This window comes from Falco rusticolus, chromosome 9 (assembly GCF_015220075.1).
Source record: "Falco rusticolus isolate bFalRus1 chromosome 9, bFalRus1.pri, whole genome shotgun sequence".
Classification (NCBI taxonomy): Eukaryota; Metazoa; Chordata; class Aves; order Falconiformes; family Falconidae; genus Falco; species Falco rusticolus.
The window spans coordinates 28,964,622-28,983,625 of NC_051195.1; the positions used below are offsets into that span (position 1 = coordinate 28,964,622).

At 38.4% G+C, this 19,004-nt stretch overlaps 1 protein-coding gene across 5 annotated transcripts in view; it reads right to left on the reverse strand.

Annotated features, from left to right (window-relative positions):
• Positions 1-19,004, reverse strand: part of LCOR (ligand dependent nuclear receptor corepressor) — an 87,514-nt gene that overhangs the window by 24,767 nt on the left and 43,743 nt on the right. For 3 of the 5 annotated variants that reach the window (XM_037399244.1, XM_037399246.1, XM_037399247.1), the window contains exons 5-6: positions 16,403-16,690; positions 13,486-13,579 (exon numbers count right to left, since the gene is read on the reverse strand). In XM_037399244.1, the coding sequence (XP_037255141.1) occupies positions 13,486-13,579; positions 16,403-16,690 (382 nt within the window). Of the gene's footprint in view, positions 1-978; positions 10,603-13,485; positions 13,580-16,402; positions 16,691-19,004 lie in introns of those variants that run through there. The other 2 variants (XM_037399248.1, XM_037399245.1) reach the window with 2 other exon arrangements.

Genomic DNA, 19,004 nt, shown 5'->3' on the forward strand with positions numbered 1-19,004 from the left:
ATTGTAAGTTTTCCTAAAGCCAGGAAATCCCTATGCATCGCCCTCAAAATTATCCTAGGACCGAACAGAAAGGTTAGCAGAAATGCCTAAACTCACATGGGTTCCATTATACAGCACTTACTGTAACCTACTTTTTAGCATTCAGCATTTCAAGTATCAATAATGCATAACGTCAAAAGTAGTTCAACCCAAAGTACGGCCAAGAGCAAGTAAACAAGGGGTCTCAAACAAGGGCCAGTTGCAGCATGGCGTGCCTGCTGAATTTGCCTTGCACCCCTGTGCAGGAGGACAGCAGGAGAGAGTTGCTGGAGCTTTCCCTGTGTTAATCGGGAGCTGGGGACCTGCCCCCTCTGCAGAGGGAGAGCTGGTGGCTGCAGAGAGAATAAAAGCAACACCAGTGCCTACTGGTGCAAGCACGCAGCTAAGCAACCTCCCTCAGCCTGGTCCCGTCCTCTACAGTACACGACCCAGCTGCTCAAAAAAGCGCTGCTCCACCATGAAACCCAAGGGACCAGCCAAACCGAACCCGCCAGGCAACAGCCAGGGTTCCCAGCCAGGCTTTTATCACCACCCTTCCTACCTTGACTCACTACTAAGTGCTCAATGAACAAGCCTACATCGCTCTTTCACCCCCTTTCCTGAGAGACTGTTTGTTCTTCACCAGATAAATTATTTACCATCAAAGAAATTAAGGTGGCCAGTAGGGAAGAGCAAATTAGAGTACGGGAGTTCACGAGACCGCGTTTCAGCTTTCACATGTATTCCCGACCCTGCTCCTAGAGCAGCTTTAATTGCCAATCCTATTTAGGACAAGAACCAAACAGAGTTCGGAGACTCTGAAGCTCAATCCTTCGGCCAGAGTTTGCTTTACCTTCTATTTTCACTTCCTCCCCTGCTCCTCTCAGTTTGTGATAGTTTGCATTCCGCATTAGTGCAGACATTTAGAAAGCACACTAGAAACAACAGAATTAGAACCCCTTAAAGTTTTTCACAACAAAATTTATTAGAAGAATAGTGGTTTTGAAAAGTCTAGCATCCAGTGAAAACTACCATACACAACGTTACAGCTGGGAATGTGTTTCCAAAATGACATGGTCAAATAATACAATGGAGCCATTAAATCTTACACATGCACAACAAGAGAATTAGCGCTTTGACATACAATGCAAAAAATAAATGGACCACATGAAATAAAAATTTAAAAGTACTTATCACATACATTAAGACACAGCTTATTTAGTCCAGTCAAAAAATCAGAACTGCATTAAAAAAAATTAATGTAGTGCAATCAAACCAAAAACCTTAATTTGTGATCATAAGTGCTCTACTACATAAAACATTGATCATAGCAAGGAACAAAAAATTCAAATCACACAGTACAAAAAAAATCTGTAAATAAATATAAACTACAGTACAAGAGAAATATTAAATTATACAATTCCGTCAAACTGTAAACAGTATATTGAAATGAGGTCCATAAGAGTAAAGGGGAGGGGGGGGTTCCTGTTTTTTTTCCCATGACACTTGAACTTCTAGAGGTCAGAGAGAAATGCCATTTTCCATACTCTTCAAAGACTATGGGTTACATAAATAGAAAGAGAAGACTTTTTAGATGTAAAGTGTCAAATAATGAAGCAGAGGTGTTGCTGACTTGCAACTGCCAACAGATCACTGCAAAAGCAGAACAGCAGATTTTACTTTAAAGTTTCACCTCCTCGCGAGCGCAGCACAGGGGCCCGCCACTACAGATGTTAAGTGCCAACACGTTCTGAGTTAGAGCTCGGTATTTGAGAGGAGACACCTGCTGAGGGTCTGGTCCTACCGTTAGGTGGAAGCCATGACGTACACCGTTACCGACTTGGACCTCTGCTGATTATCTGACAGGTTTACACGCTTGTCATACGAACACCAACTTTGGCAGAACAATTACTAATAAACTCAAAGCACTCCCGGCCCATTGGTTTCCATCACAGTGGCCAGTGCACAGAATTCTCTAAGGACATTGCATAACTAGAGTGTAGAGGTCAGACAGCCAAGGACCCGTGCTTGAGGTTAGAAGTAGTTATGGTGAGAGAGAAGCAAGAGCCACGTTAAGATGCTGCCTCTGCCGTTCGCAGAAGCAGTTGGGAATGTATTTCACTTTTAGCTGCGCTGGCTAGTAGTGGCATTTAAAATATATAAGTTTAAGATAACATATATACTATATATGTATATAATATAATACATATTATATAATATACATAGGAATTTCTTACAATACATACCAGGAACCCCCACGCGATCTGCTCAGTAGTAATAACTGAATATACAGAATGCCACTATAAGTGTCTGAGGCACTGTGTGCTGGAGAGTAAATATGCAGCTTTAAAATCCGTTTGGCTGAGTTATACCTGGATACCTGAACTGAGTTTTAAGTTGACATTCATCAAGGATGTGCTATCAGCACGTCAAAAGAAAAGCAAAACAAAATACAAGTCACTGCTAGGTTTAAGAAGAGAGTACAAGTACCTGAATTGAGTGAGGATAGTGTGTAAACTGTCCCTGAGGGTTTTTAAACAGTGTGTGTACAAGTTGGATTCCTAAGAACATTAGTTTAAACTTACATTGCGGACTGATAAAATACCAATGTCTGACAATTTAACAAGTGGAGGTTAGAAAGAGTTATGAGCAAACACTCAAAACATATTTTATACATTTTAAAGCAGCAGTAAGCTGCTGTAAGCATACATCCCATCAGTACAAGCAACACATGGGACTCAGATAAAGGTTTCTATTTGCAAAAAGCCCATCATATATCGGTAAGTAAAGAATATTCACCTGCTAAATTAGAATGCACCTAGTTACAGACTAGCAATTCAAGATTAATTTTTTTAATCAAATACTTTGCTATACTTTGCTATTACATACTAAAATTCCTTAAGCTCACTAATGCTGGTATTCTAATCTATTTTTTTAATGTTCCCCCTTCATTTAAGAAATATACCATTCCACAACTTAAACATTAAGATCCATTTTCAGTCCTCAGATGTAAAAAGCATGTCAATGAGTTTATATTAAAAATTTACATGGTAAAAAGGCTTGAATTTCAGCCAGAGATTCTAAATACTACTCATTCCCTGAAGGCATAAGGGAGAAAGAATCCCTACCCATTTTTCTCATGATACAGTTTTCAAACTGAACATTAAACAATGGTCCAAAATGATTTTTCAGTTTGGGAAACTTCCCTTTCCCTACCCATCATCCCAGATTCCAAATATCAAGCCCTGAAATGGCCTATTGAAATGAATAGTTAAAAATATCAGGCATGTATATATACATCCCCTGCCTGAACTTGAGAATATTTTGTTGTATTAGTCTTTAAAAGACAGATTAGTCTCCCAAGAGAACTTCTGATCTGACCTGAAAAGCCGTTAATGATCCTAGATTGTACGTTTAATATATCTCATAACCTGAAGACCAGATTTAATTAAGACTCTGGCATTGTAACAGAAAAAGTGCTGCAGTTACTTATCCCTTTTCTGGTACTTTAGAATAGGTCAGACAAGTGCTTTTTATAGTGAGAGTAAAGTTTACATGCTTTCACGCAGGCGTAAAAAATATTATCTGCAAAAATAATTTAGAAATGTAGCACCAAGTAGTTGGTAAACTGTATTAGTAGCTGTAGTAATGTCCTCATTACTTCCAAGCAGGAAAAAGCATTGTTAGACTGTACTAGGTGATGACTATATAAATTGTTTTCTGATATTAACTTTTCCTGTTCCAGTCAGAATGAAGTCTGTGTCCTAATCCCTGCTCCATAAGGTAGAGTTATCATCTTGAGTCCTTCTAAATTATACTTACCAATTCAGTAGAGACAAGCACAGGGGCAAGGGAGGGGATGCTTGTTTCTGAGAAGGTGAATGAAATGCCCTGGACAGGCCGAAAAAATCCCTCCTCCAAATACGTTGCCCAGGAAAACTGATTTTGCAACTGGGCTAAGAGAATTTTGCGAGGATTAAATAAAGCTCTCTTAATATGAAGGTTTTCATGACAATACCTGAATATAGGCATAAATCGATAGGACATGAAGTCCAAAACTGCTGCTGTAACACTAGTATTGAGACTTGGCCCCAACCAAAGCAAGAACAGGAGAAAGGGAGAGAGATGGACACTGGAATGCTGTAACTACTTAACAGGTTTTTCTGGTACATGTGGAGTGGATCTACAGATCACTTTGAGTCCACAATATCTCTCTGCTTGGTGATCATCACAGTACATCGTATTTATCCACTAGGTAATTTGAAATGAGTAACTGCAGTGCCTATTTTATTTGCTACATCCATCAGAACTGCGTATAACTAGCAGCACACATTTTCAGGTTTCTGATGGTTTTCATTACTGAGTTTCCAATATAATTCGAGATCAAGTGGAAATTATAGTACCAAAACTAGCCTCAAAACAGTATTTTTTTTTTAGGTACAGCTTTTTAAACCTAGATTAGTCAACATTATCTACTGGTGCCAAGAAAAAGCAACATTGACCTAGACTGCAATTACATTTAGTTTCTGAAACGTTTGTGAGGAAAACCTAGAAGTTTCTGATCCTCATGAATATGAGGGAAACCACCTCCCTTCTACCTCTAACATTTGGCAGAGAACTTAAGCTATTTAAACTATTGTGACAAAGCTTTCAGTACAGGTTAATAATTTTGCCTTCGTAACAGTTTGGACTGCAACAAGTCTATGCATTCTTACACTGAAGTGTTAAAATTTTGTCTTCACTGAAGAAAGAGCTCTTTACATTACAGATGTAGCCACACTGTTTTTGAGAAAAAAGGGAACAGCACAGTGTTCCCTGCACTCCTCGGACACTGTGTTCTTCTTGTAAGACTCAAGGACATCTTAAGAGCATTACTTCAAAGTAAACTGGAAAGAAACACATGGTAATTCCAGTTTTGCCTGTATACCAATTGTTGCAGATGATACAAAAAGCAATTCAACCGCAATTTAAAAGTTGTTCCAATCTACACAAAGCTTACTCAACCCTAAAGCCCCTGAATCGCTTTGCCAGCTCCTGCGAATCTCCAGGGGAAGGCAATGTACTCTCAGGTTTCCATGAAAGAAATATTTAGACTCAGATGTCGGCCTGCCACAAGACAAAGCACAGACCATTCCTTGTCTTCTCTTAACTGGTCTATAAACACATGGGCAGTTGCCTCCCATGTTTAGGAATACCCTTGAGCACTGCAAAGCTCTACAAAAAAGGTGGTATAGGAACTGCATGAGAACACCGAAGCTGAATGTGATCCCTTATTAGGGGCACTATTCTACCTGTACACCTACATTGTTAAAAATCATTTGTTTTCCAATTGCCATGAAAACTCAGAGTTTGACTTCAGGTCTAGCAATAGGGTTGGTAATACACGCATCAAATTATGAGTTCTGCAACAAGGAGAAATTAAGGGCATACCTGTATTGCTTATGCAACAACTTCTCCTGTGCAACAGGGAAAAAATGAGAAATTCTAACGGAAATTGTCTTGAGCCTTTAAAAAAAAAATCAGGGAATGACTGGAAAATAAAAGTATATTTTGACAGAAATTAAAACGAGTCCAGAAACGCATCCCTACAATATATAACCAGAAACGTTCAACTCTATAGCTGTACTCAAGCATTACGGCCACAATAATGCCTACAACACTGTGGAATGAGGATCCAGCTGGCTGAAAGTGAGGTAATAGTTTGTAATAGGTCAGAGTTCTAAAAAAGCACTTTTACATCTTACAAGTCCAAATAAAAAAAAAAAGGGACACATTTCATACATGTTGGGCTTTCTCACCAGAACTGTATGATAATTAACTCCACACCAGGACCCCTACCACACTAAGCCTTACTCATCTTCAATTATATGCTGCAGCAAAGATTTACCAAGCGACACCTAAACTTCAGTACAATATGAAACTTGATTCTTAAAACTTTATACACACAAAATATAAAATTACTTTTCTAGGATGGGGTAGGGGAGAGGGATTCTCCTTCATGATACTTGGACTGAAAAACTAGTTTTCAGAGACTGCCACAAATATTATTCACAGTTTCTTGCTGTCAGGCTTTTTCAGCTACATCAACGTAGTACACAACAATACTGTTAAGTCCAATAACTACATCGGATGGACATTCTCGGGAATAAGAGAAAACTAGTGACGAAAAAAACCCGAAAGGCCTCCTCCTAATGACATCTCGATTTCTACAGGGTTGCAGTTTGTCACAGGGTTGCAGTTTGTCTATGTTACACGTTAATGCAATCTCAAATAGCAGCAGGAGAAAGATTCTAAACCTTCTCTCCTGTCCAAGTGATCCAAGTAACATAAGCATCCACTTACCAGAAATAACATGAGAAACAAGGCTTTTGTTACAAAGACAGCAGTGAACCACACTTTCCCACACCAAAATATGGTCAACCAGGGATTTTGGCCATGCAAACTGCTGGTCAGCAGAAAATTAAGCATGCTAATGGACAAACATTAATTCCAATCATATATTTAAAATGATCCCAAATACTACTAGTTAGCTACACTGAAAGCGCCTGTAAAAGTATGTAGTGAAAAATGAAACAAAACATTAGTGATCACTGCAGCACTTAAGAGTGATACTAGTCTTACGTGATGAATCACCTCAGAGAAAATACATTAGATGGGAGTTTGAAACAAAAAGGTAACATTAAAAGGTGCACCTGAATATTACAGACTAAATTTACAAAACCTACAATAAGGTAAAATATATATCTTTTGAATATTCAGCAGCTTTTTTTTAAATTTGTTTTTATTTTTTGAGAGGCTCATGAAATTTTAAAAAGGGACCACTAACTAATCTCAACCATGCTTCACAAAACAATAATGGCTATTTCATATTGCAGTTACCAACGTAATGCAATTAGTGCTTAAAAAATAATCTACAATTTTTTTCTTTTTTTTCCTTTTTAAACAGAGACCTTTGGAGGAAATATGGTTGTTCAAAAGCTTCTCGAAAAAGAAAGATTACCTGAATATTAAGTTATCACAGATCAAGTGTTGTGTTTAAAAGCTTTGCAGACATGAGTATTACAATCTTCAGGTCTCAGGACATTTAAACTGAGAAAGTTACGTGTTTGGTTTGTTGTTGGTTTTCTTTTTAAAAAATCCACTTTCTAACCAAAGCAAATAAAGAGTACTCAACTTCTCACTATCTATTTACAATTCTTAGCCTACAGTCTGAAATGACAAGACAAATTCTTTTTTAAAACTGCAGCATTAAAGGGTAGGCACACCATTTTTCTGCTGCACGATTGTCACCCACTTAAACATACACATACAAAATATTTAGGTTAGTAAAATGAGCACTTCACATACACTACAGGGACAAGTTTTAGAAAACTCAACTCGTTGCTTAAATAAAGACAACTGCAAAAGGTTAAACCTCTCTGAACAGTAAAACTGTGTTAATTTTTTTTTTTTTTAATCTTGCAGCAAACTTTCTACCATAACCTCCAACAGCAGATGAAACCACACGTTTAACTGCGCCTTTATTGCAATCACCAGCTAAACTGGAACGTATTGCAGAGTTTATATACTGCTACTGAGCTTAAACTGCTTTAAATGCCAAGATGACAACTACAGAGCTATGAGGAACCAGGATTTTGAGTACTAAAACATATTAAGTAAACAAAACCAAAGTGTACTTGGGGCCAAATGCCCAGTCTGTTTTAAGAATGAGCAGTGCATATTTAAAACGACAGCAATGGTGTGCCTAACCTTTGAAAATATGAAGTTGCTGGGGAGGGGGAGAGGCTAATAGAATCAACTGTTCCAGAAGTCATTCAGCATCCCTAGGGCTATCTAAGCCACCCTCCCATGAACTTTGAGAAACCACTTTCAGTCACTGACATCACTTAATGCTCTCACACAAAAACTGCAATGTTTCTTTTGGTTGTGCAAATGGGAAAAAAAAAAAAAAAAAAAAAAAAAAAAAGGTAATTCTATCTACCTTTTGCACAGATTAAGACCAAATTGTTTCTACCTGAAGAACCAGCAATTCTGATTTGGTCATTCTGTGGTAAGTCCAGTAAGCTCCACCTAGTTACTGACCACTCCTGCAGAAAGTATCAAAGATAAAGGTTCTGTACAAAACTTATCCTGGAACTCCATATAATCATAACAATATCATCATATTGAAAAAACTGGAATTGTGGTTTACGGAGTGCTTTTACGGTGTTTAAATGTTTATTCTAGCATGTGCTAAACCACTATCAAAATAGATTAAATAAAAACAACAACAAAAAAGCAGGATTTAGATTAAATCCTGCTACTGGCAACTGTAATATTTAAAAAGGAAACACCCATTCATTGAGTGTTCGACCCTGACAGTATTTCAGATAGATATGATGCAGAACCTGAATTAGATCAGGCTACCAGTGTTTTACTTCTTCCCTGAACATTAACAAGCTCCTTCACTAATGTGGATATTTGGGCAGACTACTGAGGTTGTAACGTTTGAAATCACCGTTTTGTGGGCTTTTTTTCTTTTTTTTTTTTTTTTCTTTTTTGCAATATCACAGTAGTTTGTTACACAAATCCCCCTTCCCCAGATTAGAGTCGTTTAAACTAGTTGTTGGAACCACATAGTTTAGTAAACTCAGAATCAAGTCTGTAAAAAGCATAAAGGTCACAAAGAACCATAGTTCTGTTATAATGAGGCATACCCTAATACATCATTTAGTGTACCCTGACTGCTCCTGACTGTGAGAAGCTTGTCTTCCGTGAGATAAGGCTACATCCTCAAGCAGGTGAGTCTAAATATCACCCTTCAAAAACATCAAACAAAATTACAGTGAAGGTAGTGTTACAAATAATTAACTGACATATTCTGAAGGTAGTGTATGTACGTTTTTCCCTCCCCTCCCCTCCGGGTGAGCACTAAGCAGGCAGTGAATGGTTAAGTATATTTAATTTGGAAAGAAAATAGTGGAGAGCCTAATCAGACCCAATTGATTATCCATCTAATAAACAAATCTCTGAGTTCAAGAGAGGTACCATTCCTAAATAACTTGATTTAGCTTAAATCTTTCAATCAACTGGATCAAAGAAAAGGAGGAGGAAAAAGATTTCCAAAACATTTTGAAGAATGACAGTCTGATTCTCATTCAAAAAAATGCCTGGTTTTAGGAGAGTATCAGTTTAACAAAGTGGACTTATTTCTATAAAGGCAGACACCAAAAATCCAATACCAGAAGTTCAGGCAGGCTCTACAGGCAAGATGTCCACTTCCACAGATCTGCATTCTTTGTGAGGTAACTCAACTCTCTATTACAGAGAAACAAGCAAAAGGCAAAAGAAAAAAACAAAAAGGGGGGGTGGGGGGTGGGGACCAACCCAAAAAAAAAAGGAAAAAAAAGGTGGTAGTGGGCAGGTGAAGGAGGGAAACTGCACCATACCAGGTTAGAAAAATTTACAAATGTGACATTCAGAGCACACCTTTCACCTGCGTCCACACAAGTCTATGCTAAACTGCAAAGGAAAGAGCATTGCAGTAAATAGGAGAATCAGGTGCGCTCAGTGGTGGTTGAACTATGCAGTAGTGCTCACCCAGTTTGCAAAGTAATTGGCACTCTACAACATCCCTACTCATCTTTCAATTCATTCGCACTTTGTGCTGCTTCTCCCTGGGGATCTAATTCAATCTTTACTGAAACATCCTGTCCCTCCGACCTCATTAATTTCATTTTTTTCTTTGGAGGGTTTTTCAAAGTGCCCAGCCTCTCTTTAACTTTGTACTCCAGTGTACTGTGGGGGATCCCATAAATACTCTGAGCTTTGGAAACACTCATTTTCCCGCTCATAACCACAGAGATTGCTTCCTCCAGTATCTCGCTGTTGTACTGTCTGTATCTCCCTCTTTTCTTCCTAGGTTGCTTGGAGCCAGGATCTCCCTCTTGATCTGAGGTGGGATATGGCTGTCCAGAGGTAGACTGCTCAGCATCTGAGCCCCAGGAATCTGGTCCAGCATCCAGCAAACTTCGCCTGTTTTGTTTTGGAAGGATAGCCCTTAACTTTTTGCTAAGCGCGCTCTCCGTTTGTGAACCCATTACCAAAGAGCTATAGCTGTACTGGTCGCCAGTGCGGGACTCCCATGAAAGGTCCATGCCTCGAACTTGTGGTATCTTTAAATCCACAGGAGATGAATGGCTCACGTCCTTTTTCCCATCCTGTTTAGTTTGAAGTGCCATTTTTTGAAAGGCAGAGTTTTCTGTAAGAAAAGGAAGGTCACTGATGTTGCTGAGTGCACCATTTCCCCTGAATTTCATGCGGCTGAAATTGAATTCGTAGTGTGGTTTTGCCCAAGAAGCCTCCCTGGATAATATTAAGTGCTGTCCATGATTCTGTAGTCCAGATGGCCCATGGCTGGCAGCCGTAGAAAACTGGTTTCTGCTCAGCAGTTCTTCACTAATCTGGAGTGATCGAGCCAGTGGTACTTTAAGAGATGTGGAGTGGCCATAACCTTCCCTGGTTCCATCCTGCAAGCTTCTTGGAGGTACCCCATCACCACTCTGTAGTCCCTCCGGATGGTGCTGGCTGGGTCTCCCAGGTCGCCTAATTGGATGGAAGGAAACTGATGTGAGCAGGACTTGCACAGGTAGGGAGGGATGGGTGAGGGGGCCACTCCTTTATTAGAAGGCCTTGCTTGGGTAACATCACTTTTTGTGTTATTTATTTTTCTCTAAATTTTTTTTATTTTATTTTATTATTTTAATTTATTTTTTTTTAAAGTCTCAGCATCAGTCAGTTTTAAAACTTGTTCACAAAAAAAGAGAAGCTTTTTGGGCAAAGAAAAATGAAACCTGTTGGCTGGTCTCTGGTTGGGTTCACAAATTCTCGGAGTAGAAAAGACTTCGCGCAAGCGTCTGAAAATAGCACCTTAATTACAAAGTAGTAATCAATCGCCATAGATCTACACACAACTGTGTTACTGGTGTGACGTTACCACTAAACAAGTACAGTAATAAAAGAGTAAGCCAAAGTGCAACATATTCAACATGCAAATATGACGGCCACCTGCAGTATCTACACATAGGTGGAAACCTTGGATGGTGTCCGCTTACATCATATTGAAGATTTGCTGCTCAGGATAAAAAAAAAAAAAAATGCTTAGCAGGCCTCGAGAGTATTTGCTTGACTTTCATTAAGCACCAAATATGAAAGCTGGGATACTGCAGATCACAGAGAAAAACACTGCATTACACTAGACTTACCAAATTGCTCTCTTAATAACTAATTGCAAACATACATGTCCCTGATTCTCTTTTGATATATAGCATAGCTAGGAAAAAAAAAATCATAAAAAAAAAAAAAAAAAAAGATCTGTTCCAACTGTCATCCAGATCAAGGGTTAAAAAAGCAGTATGTATTTTTACCATTTTCCTTTTGTCACAAGTGTTCTTTCTAGGACACAAAGTACTACTACTGCAGATAAACACGTATATTTTAATGTTTTGCTTGCTTGCTTAGCCCCCTGTAGTCACTAAGTCACACTGGTTTCAAAATCACCCCCAAACCTTTCCACATTCAACATACAGATTAACAAAGAGACTAGTAAGCAATTCTACTTTAATGCTCTGGGACATTATATTGGTGTAAAGCCCTCTTAGTCAGCATTATTTAAGGATAGGATATGTCCTACTGAAAAAGCTACATTATTCTTTTTAACGTGACATTTGGATTTAAAAAAAAAAAAAAAAGTCTTTAGAGAAAAGACATTCACTGAAAGGATCTGGCACATAACACACACAGTGCTTGATACATATGCTGCTAGCTTCTCTCCAGGATGGAACAGGTCACAGTTGAAGTGGGTAACAAGAGTCAACAAGGATTCAGAACAAATTCCAGAGAAATGAATGCAATTTTGCTATTCCAGAGAACTCTCTCAAGCAATGTGCATTCTATGCCCCTCCTACAGCATGTATCAGCATCAGAATGTGCACCAGTGATTCTACACCTAAATAAAGGTCATATTGGCAGCTAACTAGGACAGAGGGTCACACCTGATTTCATGGAAGCTAGACAGACTGCAGTCACCCCCACGTACCACACACCTGTACAAGTAACCACAGGTGTCAGCATGCCGCATCCTCCCTGGATCTACAGAACTGATCAGGACGGTGCCAGATGCTGGCCCTGTCATCCCTGTGTGTTGGACTTCGGCCCTTACTTAATACACAAACAAGGTAACAAACAATACAGAGCCCCAGTGGCTTCTGCTGCCTTGCTAGGAAAATAAAGCTGGAAATAACTTGTTCAGAATTGAAAGAGAAGAGCTGGTAGGGAAGGTTTATGCTAAAGAATTGTGAAGAAGTATGAAGGCTAACTTTTAAACAAAGATTGAAGTGTCTTATTAATAGAAATATTAAATGGAAAAGTAATCTTGACAAGAGAAATTTGAGACAGTAATATTTTTCCCAAAGCGAAAAGCAGAAGTTAAATCAGCTGTTAGCAGTACATGGGATTGGTGGTGGTGGTGGGTTGTTAGTTTAAAATTTCAAGTTTTTCAAAGGCTATTGTAAAGATTAATCCAACATTTAAATAGCAGTTTAAACCATGTATTGTTTCTGTACTTCACTAAAAAAATTACTTCTTCCAAGTAGCTTCAAGGTAAAATTTTGCCATCAACACCCAAAATCCCTCTTACTCCCAGTCAGCCTCTCCAGCACAATTCAATCCTAACTAAGAGTAAAGGGTTTCTAAATGTATGCAAACGGTGACCATTAGAAATATGAAACCTAAAAGAAATTTTGTGATCTAACATTCTTTCACATCTTGAACTAATTAAGCAAGAGTAGTACGCCACAGATTTTATTTAAAAAAGAAAACAAAATAAAACAAACAAGAAACCCTCATTCAGTGCTACAGTACAATCGCAAATCCAAAAAGCCATATTTGAAGTTTTCTGAACTACCAGACTTCCTCCTCTGGCTGCTTTTCTTTTTTTAAGTTGTGATTTATGGTAGGAAATATTAACAAAGAGCATGCAGTGATTCAAATCTAATTCAGCTTGGTTCATCACCCAAATAATTGCTACCTCTGAAATAAACTTCCCTGTTAGCTAACTTTCTCCTAAGTGAAATGAAGTCTAAATTGTATTGCAAATCCTCTAAGACTCCATAAATTTAACTGAACTTGCATCTCCACAGGCATCACTTACCACTAAACCCAAGAAGCAGGTAATAGAAGGATCTTTGGCCAAATGCTAAATTGGCCAAAATAACAGATTACCAGAGTTCTTAACTGCAAGTTAAACCTGTCTCAGTTTGCAACAACTCTTATTTGGCGGTGAGGTGAAGGTATTTGCCAAATGTACAAGTTGAAAAACACATTACTCCAAAGGGTTAAACCAAAAGTAAGTAAAAATTAACAGGAGATAAGCACACATGTTTAGTAAAAGACAGTTTTAAAAGGTCATAGTAAGTTGCTTTCTCTTACCCATTTCCTGGAGTACTGGAGCACCCTGGAGAATGACTCAGAGAGGTGCTGCCGGCACAAGGACTCTTCTTAGTGGATAAATCAAGCACACCGTCTGTAGAGACAGAAGAATGACTTCAGTGTTTGAAGAGGCAGGATCAGTCACGTTGTCCCTTGACAAAATAAGTCCTTTGGGCTAAAGTCATATTTAGCACACAGCATTTTCTATTTTATTTTATTTTTAAACAAACCAAGGCTTGGATTTGTTTGCTTGCAATTTGGCTTACAAGTGACTTCAACATAGTCCTCAGAAGTCACAAGAAAAATCAGCAAAATTCAAAGTGCACCTGTTACAAGAGTCAGAGAATAAAAGATGACCTACAAATGACAGTTCAGGATACATCACAGCCTATCACATTAACCCTCAGTGGTCCCGAAATGAGACAATCTTCAAATTCCTGAGATATCCCCCCTCTTAAAGGAGGGCTTTAAGCCAGTATTTGAATTTTTTTGTTGTTTTTTTAAATACGAATCTCCATAGGAAAATTCATAGAGAATTTCATATTGGAAACTAATTTTCAAATGAACACACACACACATAAACGTGAGACTCCTCCTCACCTGGCAGCTAGCCTGATCTTTTTTTCCGTGTCTCCAATGGGTTCCTACTGGCAAAGCTGCTGCCTTTCCCCTCTCTATTGTGCTATTTTACTCCCTCTCTTCTTCCATTCACCAGATTGTTTTTCCTGTTAGACTGCTTCTTCCATTCTCACTAATGGCACTTCCTCATGCTCACCCATGCTTCTCTGCAAGCCCTTACATAACTCTGCATTTCTAGGCAACTGAAAAGGGAGCACTTTTTGCTAGAAAAGCCTTGCTCCCAGTGTACTGAAACCACCTGAAATTCTGGTCATTTTAAAAAGGGCAACATTGTCATAGAAGCAGCATGGCTTCTGGAAGCTTTGAAACAAGGAATTTCTGAGGCAAAGATAAATGAAACCTGTTGGTAAGGTAAACTAGAGACATTTCAGAGCTCCTTGCTCATTCCATCTAATCAAGTAAATACCACCCAACACAAGAACAATGTAAGATGGCTTCATATTGCTTAAAGTTCTCATTTGACATATGGAGAAAAAACATGATAAACAGTGAACTAGAATTAACTTACAGAAAGCTGTTCCACCCACTGCATTTGGGAACACACCATAACCCAAACTTAAGCAGAGAATTCGATTTTCCTTTTGAACAACACTTATGTGGCCACAAAATACACAGACTGGATCAAGTAGCACCTCCTTTTCAAGAGGCTATACTGAACAGCACAGGCTGCTGCCAGAGCACTGCATCCACACTTCCTCCGTCAGAAGGGTCATTATGACCTAGAAGTCTCCAAGGGCAAGTAGGGTCAGCCTCATACCCTGTGGAAAAGTTTACAACTAGCTGGGTTCCTCTTAACCCACTAGAAAGAAATACAACAATAAGCACCACTAGCAGTCTTTTATGACAGCCTCTTAAATCTCTCCCTAACCAGTTCGACAAAATCTCTTCCCAATTACTTTAAACGTAAATTGGAAAAAAATTACACCAAACAGATTACTCTGTAAGTTAATATGCACATGTTCTAATTCCACAAGTGTTATGAACATTATAAATGATCTTATAGCTTTTTCGTCACATGGTAGCTAAAAAAAAGTTCATGTATATGCTTTCTTCTTCACCATACAATCCTCCAATTAAAAAAAAAAAAAAAAAAAAAGCAGCAGAACTGATTCTTTCCCTCTCTCTTTCAGCAAAAAGCTTCACAATGAGAACAGTTTAACGTTTATAACCGTAAATGCAAAGGACACTCATGAAATACATTTCTAAAATTTGCTAGAAACAAATGCCTGTCAGCTAAATGTACAGGTCCTTTGTAACTGATGTGTGATGACAACTTTCAGTAAGTACTCGATATGCAATAAGTGTCCAGATGCCCAAGCTGCATATTGTTGGACACATAAAATTAACCTTTTTACAAAAGACTTCATAAACCCAAGTTCAAAGAATAAAGGGATACCTATAGATGTGTATAGCTAGCAAAAGGCTTGTGTTTTTAAAGGCACCGTTTCCACTTGAGGATGGACAGCCTCTTTGTATTTGATAGAATGATTTCAGACACACATTTCTAAAGAAGGGTAAAGGGGCTAATTTTAATCCTATTGGTACGATACACTTATAACCTCTATTCAACAGTTTCAGAAAAAACCCCAATCCATACTATAGACACACAGAATTTGCTTGTTAAAAAAAACATTTGTGATGGAAAACAAGGTTTTCATATTAAAACAGGCTCTGCAACACTGTTACAAGTTATTCAATCTGTGCTGAGCAGAACAAGTCTATTTTTAAGGTAGAAAAGAGACATTCCTTCCAAACGCATAAACCTGGAAGTTTTCTACGGTTCATGGGTATCATTTTTCAGCCTTCACACAAAGCAATTTCTTACAGACTTTTTAAAAGATACTGTTTTCACACTATGACCAGAAAGAAAATCAATCAGTCCTTCGGTCAGACTGGGTACTCATCTTCAGAAAGGAGACAACATTATGGTTTTCATGACCATGTGAACTTGCCTTATCAGCAAGCATACAGTCTATTTTGGCAAACTGCTTCTTGCAGCTCCAAGAAGGGACAGCATAGTTGTCTCCAGAGTTTGGAGCATATCCACCCCCTTTGCCCTTCTTCAGAAGAATCACTCATGTCTATGGGCCTACATTATTTCAAGAAGTCTATTCTCTCCCAGCCACACCTAGCTAGTCATTATTTTATTGTAAAAAACATCTACCGCTTTTCCACTTTACATTTTATGTAGAAGTGCAGCTTTCTAATTATCTGGTTTTGCAACACGAATGCCATTAACGGATTGCCGTAGGATGCAAGACACTAATAAGAGTCCTACCTTGTTCACTAGGTTCTGACTGAGACTTTCTGACAGTAAGGTCCAGAGGTGAGTCTTGGTCAGCCATGAGAAGTTTGCTGAGCACAGGGTTCTGAGCAGTTGCAGCCGTGGGAGAGGAGGCGACCAGAGATGCTTTCAGCAGGCTTTGGTTCTTTGTGCTATTGGGCTGGCTGGAGTCCTGAGTAGAGCTATTTTTTGAGGTATATTCAGCAGCAAACTGTCGGATCATTCGCTGCATGATCTCACGGGCCACTAGGGGAATATTGGGGTCAGAGACCCTAGGACTGTCTGTAAATATTAGAGATTTTTTTTTAAGGAAGCACTTCAAGTAAAACAGCTTTTATATTAAGTCATTGTTTATTAAAAAAAATAAAAATGAGGTGGGGTGGGGAAGAAAGCCAAAGATAAAATCGTTTCTGTAGAAAAATGTACTTTAGTCTTAGAACAGCTGAACAAGAACCATTACCAATTCTGGTACAACCTTCCAAAAAATAACAACTTCCTAAGAGAAATATGCAATCTCATCTTTTGTTTTCAAATATAGATATATCTGACCTTTAAGAGGTGTGGAAATGGAAAGAAGAGCTAGACCCATGAAGAAAAGCACCAAGTAATGAAGCTCATTCCAAAAAAACTGAACAGGTTATTCAGTGGAAGAAATGAGTAACTTACCTGCACCTACAGAAGGGGAGAAAGGAGAATAAAGTTGCAGCAGTCCCCTACAAGTTTACTGAGAAATAAAGCCCTCTAGTTCTGATTCTTCAAAATAATTCACATGAAGATCAAACGTTCAAGTGTCTTCCATAACATTCTGTCTATTCCTTTTGACATTTCTATGATTGTTATCAATGCAGCATCAGGAATTACCCAAAGAATTTTCACATATACAAAAAACCAGTATGTGTCACATGAAAAGTAATTGTATTTCCAGAAAAGCTGCTAAATCTATTAGTAAGAAATGTGAAATGGAACAGGTAGACATTCCAATTTATTTATATGAAATAGTGTATAAATACAAAGGTATTTGGGGATGTGGGTAACCCAATCAAATCCATAACTCTAAATCACAGAAGCTAAGTCCTGCCACTTTGCCTCAAAAACTGATTGTATTCTCTGGCCAGATTTTGGTTTTTTGTTGTGTTTGTTTAAAACAAACAAACAAACAGAAAAAAAAAAACAAAATCCCAACTCACTCACCCAAACAAAACAACACAACCACACAACTCCAGAAATGGCTCAAAAGGCTTGATTTTCTATTTCTGAAGAAACATTCAGAGAAAATTGCGCAGTAGAAGACCCAACAAATGTTTAAAAGCAGCTCTCCAAGGGAACAACAGAAAAGTGTTTACTTCCTCTTTAAAGAAATTGCCCAGGTTGAAAGGTAATCTATTGAGACTGAACTATTAGAAGCATTAGCAAAATCATCTGTGGGACATTTCAGTGTTAAATTTGCCTTTTGCCCCCATTTTTGTCAAAAGTGCATCAATCCAACAAACCAGCTTTAGTTATCTGTAAAGGATGACTGACATGAAGGTTTGAGCATGGAGTTGCCCACAAATCAGAGAGCAGCAGTAAGCAGCTACTATGTCTCTTGATGAAAAACCATTCTGAGCTTTAAATGCTTACCAAGCCCAAATTCTTTCCTGCTAAGCACAGCTTTCTAAAGCTAAGACCTTAGACAGTCACCGTGCGTATTCTTATAGGGGTATAATAGCTGTAAACTTCTATTTATGTCAATAGGTAATCATTTTCTTGTAAAATCTACAGGATGTTTTATTGTTGCTAAGGTTGAGGCGCGGGAGTTTTAAGAAGCTGCCAAGAATTAAATTTGGGTACATTTATACTTCACTTTCTTCCCAAATTATCCACAAAGACACAAGCCTGGAGAAGCGTGGGGGCTTTCTTCCACTGTAGTGACATTTATTCCATTTTCTAACCTCTCTACTATAACTTGCTGAAGGACCTATGAAAGGCTCTAGGAAAGCCCAGAAGGGCACAAACGGATGGCATGATCACAGTGATACCAACTATTCAACATGTGCTTGTAGCACATACAAGGGTGGCTGGCAGGAATGCAGAGCTCTATGGCACCTGTGTTTTCTGAAGAAAAATCATGACTTTACTGTGCACCCATGTTCATATGTACAATTTGGTAATGCTTACAGCTGAACGCATTTCCAAATTCAGGTAGAAAATACTACATATGTCTATGGCCATGCATCTTTGTAATGCACAACTTCAAGAATCATCACAGAGTGACTATCGAGAGCTTTCTAGTGCTGCTCAAGACAAACTCACTAACTTGGGACACAAAACTCAATTTCCAAGCAGAAGGGTAGTTACGTAGCACATTAAAGGCTTCTTGTTTAATATAAAACCTGAACACTAAGGATTAAAGCTGTTCAAAAGCGAGCTGAAAATATTTGCTGGTGCTTCTGCAGCATCACTTGAAGTCAACCAGATGTTTATTTTGACTCTACATGTCTAGATATTTTTTGGAAAAAAAAAATAAAACTAACTAAAACATAGAAGTCCTCAGAGAAGAAAAATACAGCAAATATTTATCGGCTACAAAGAGTCTAAAGCAGTACCTCAAGAGTTT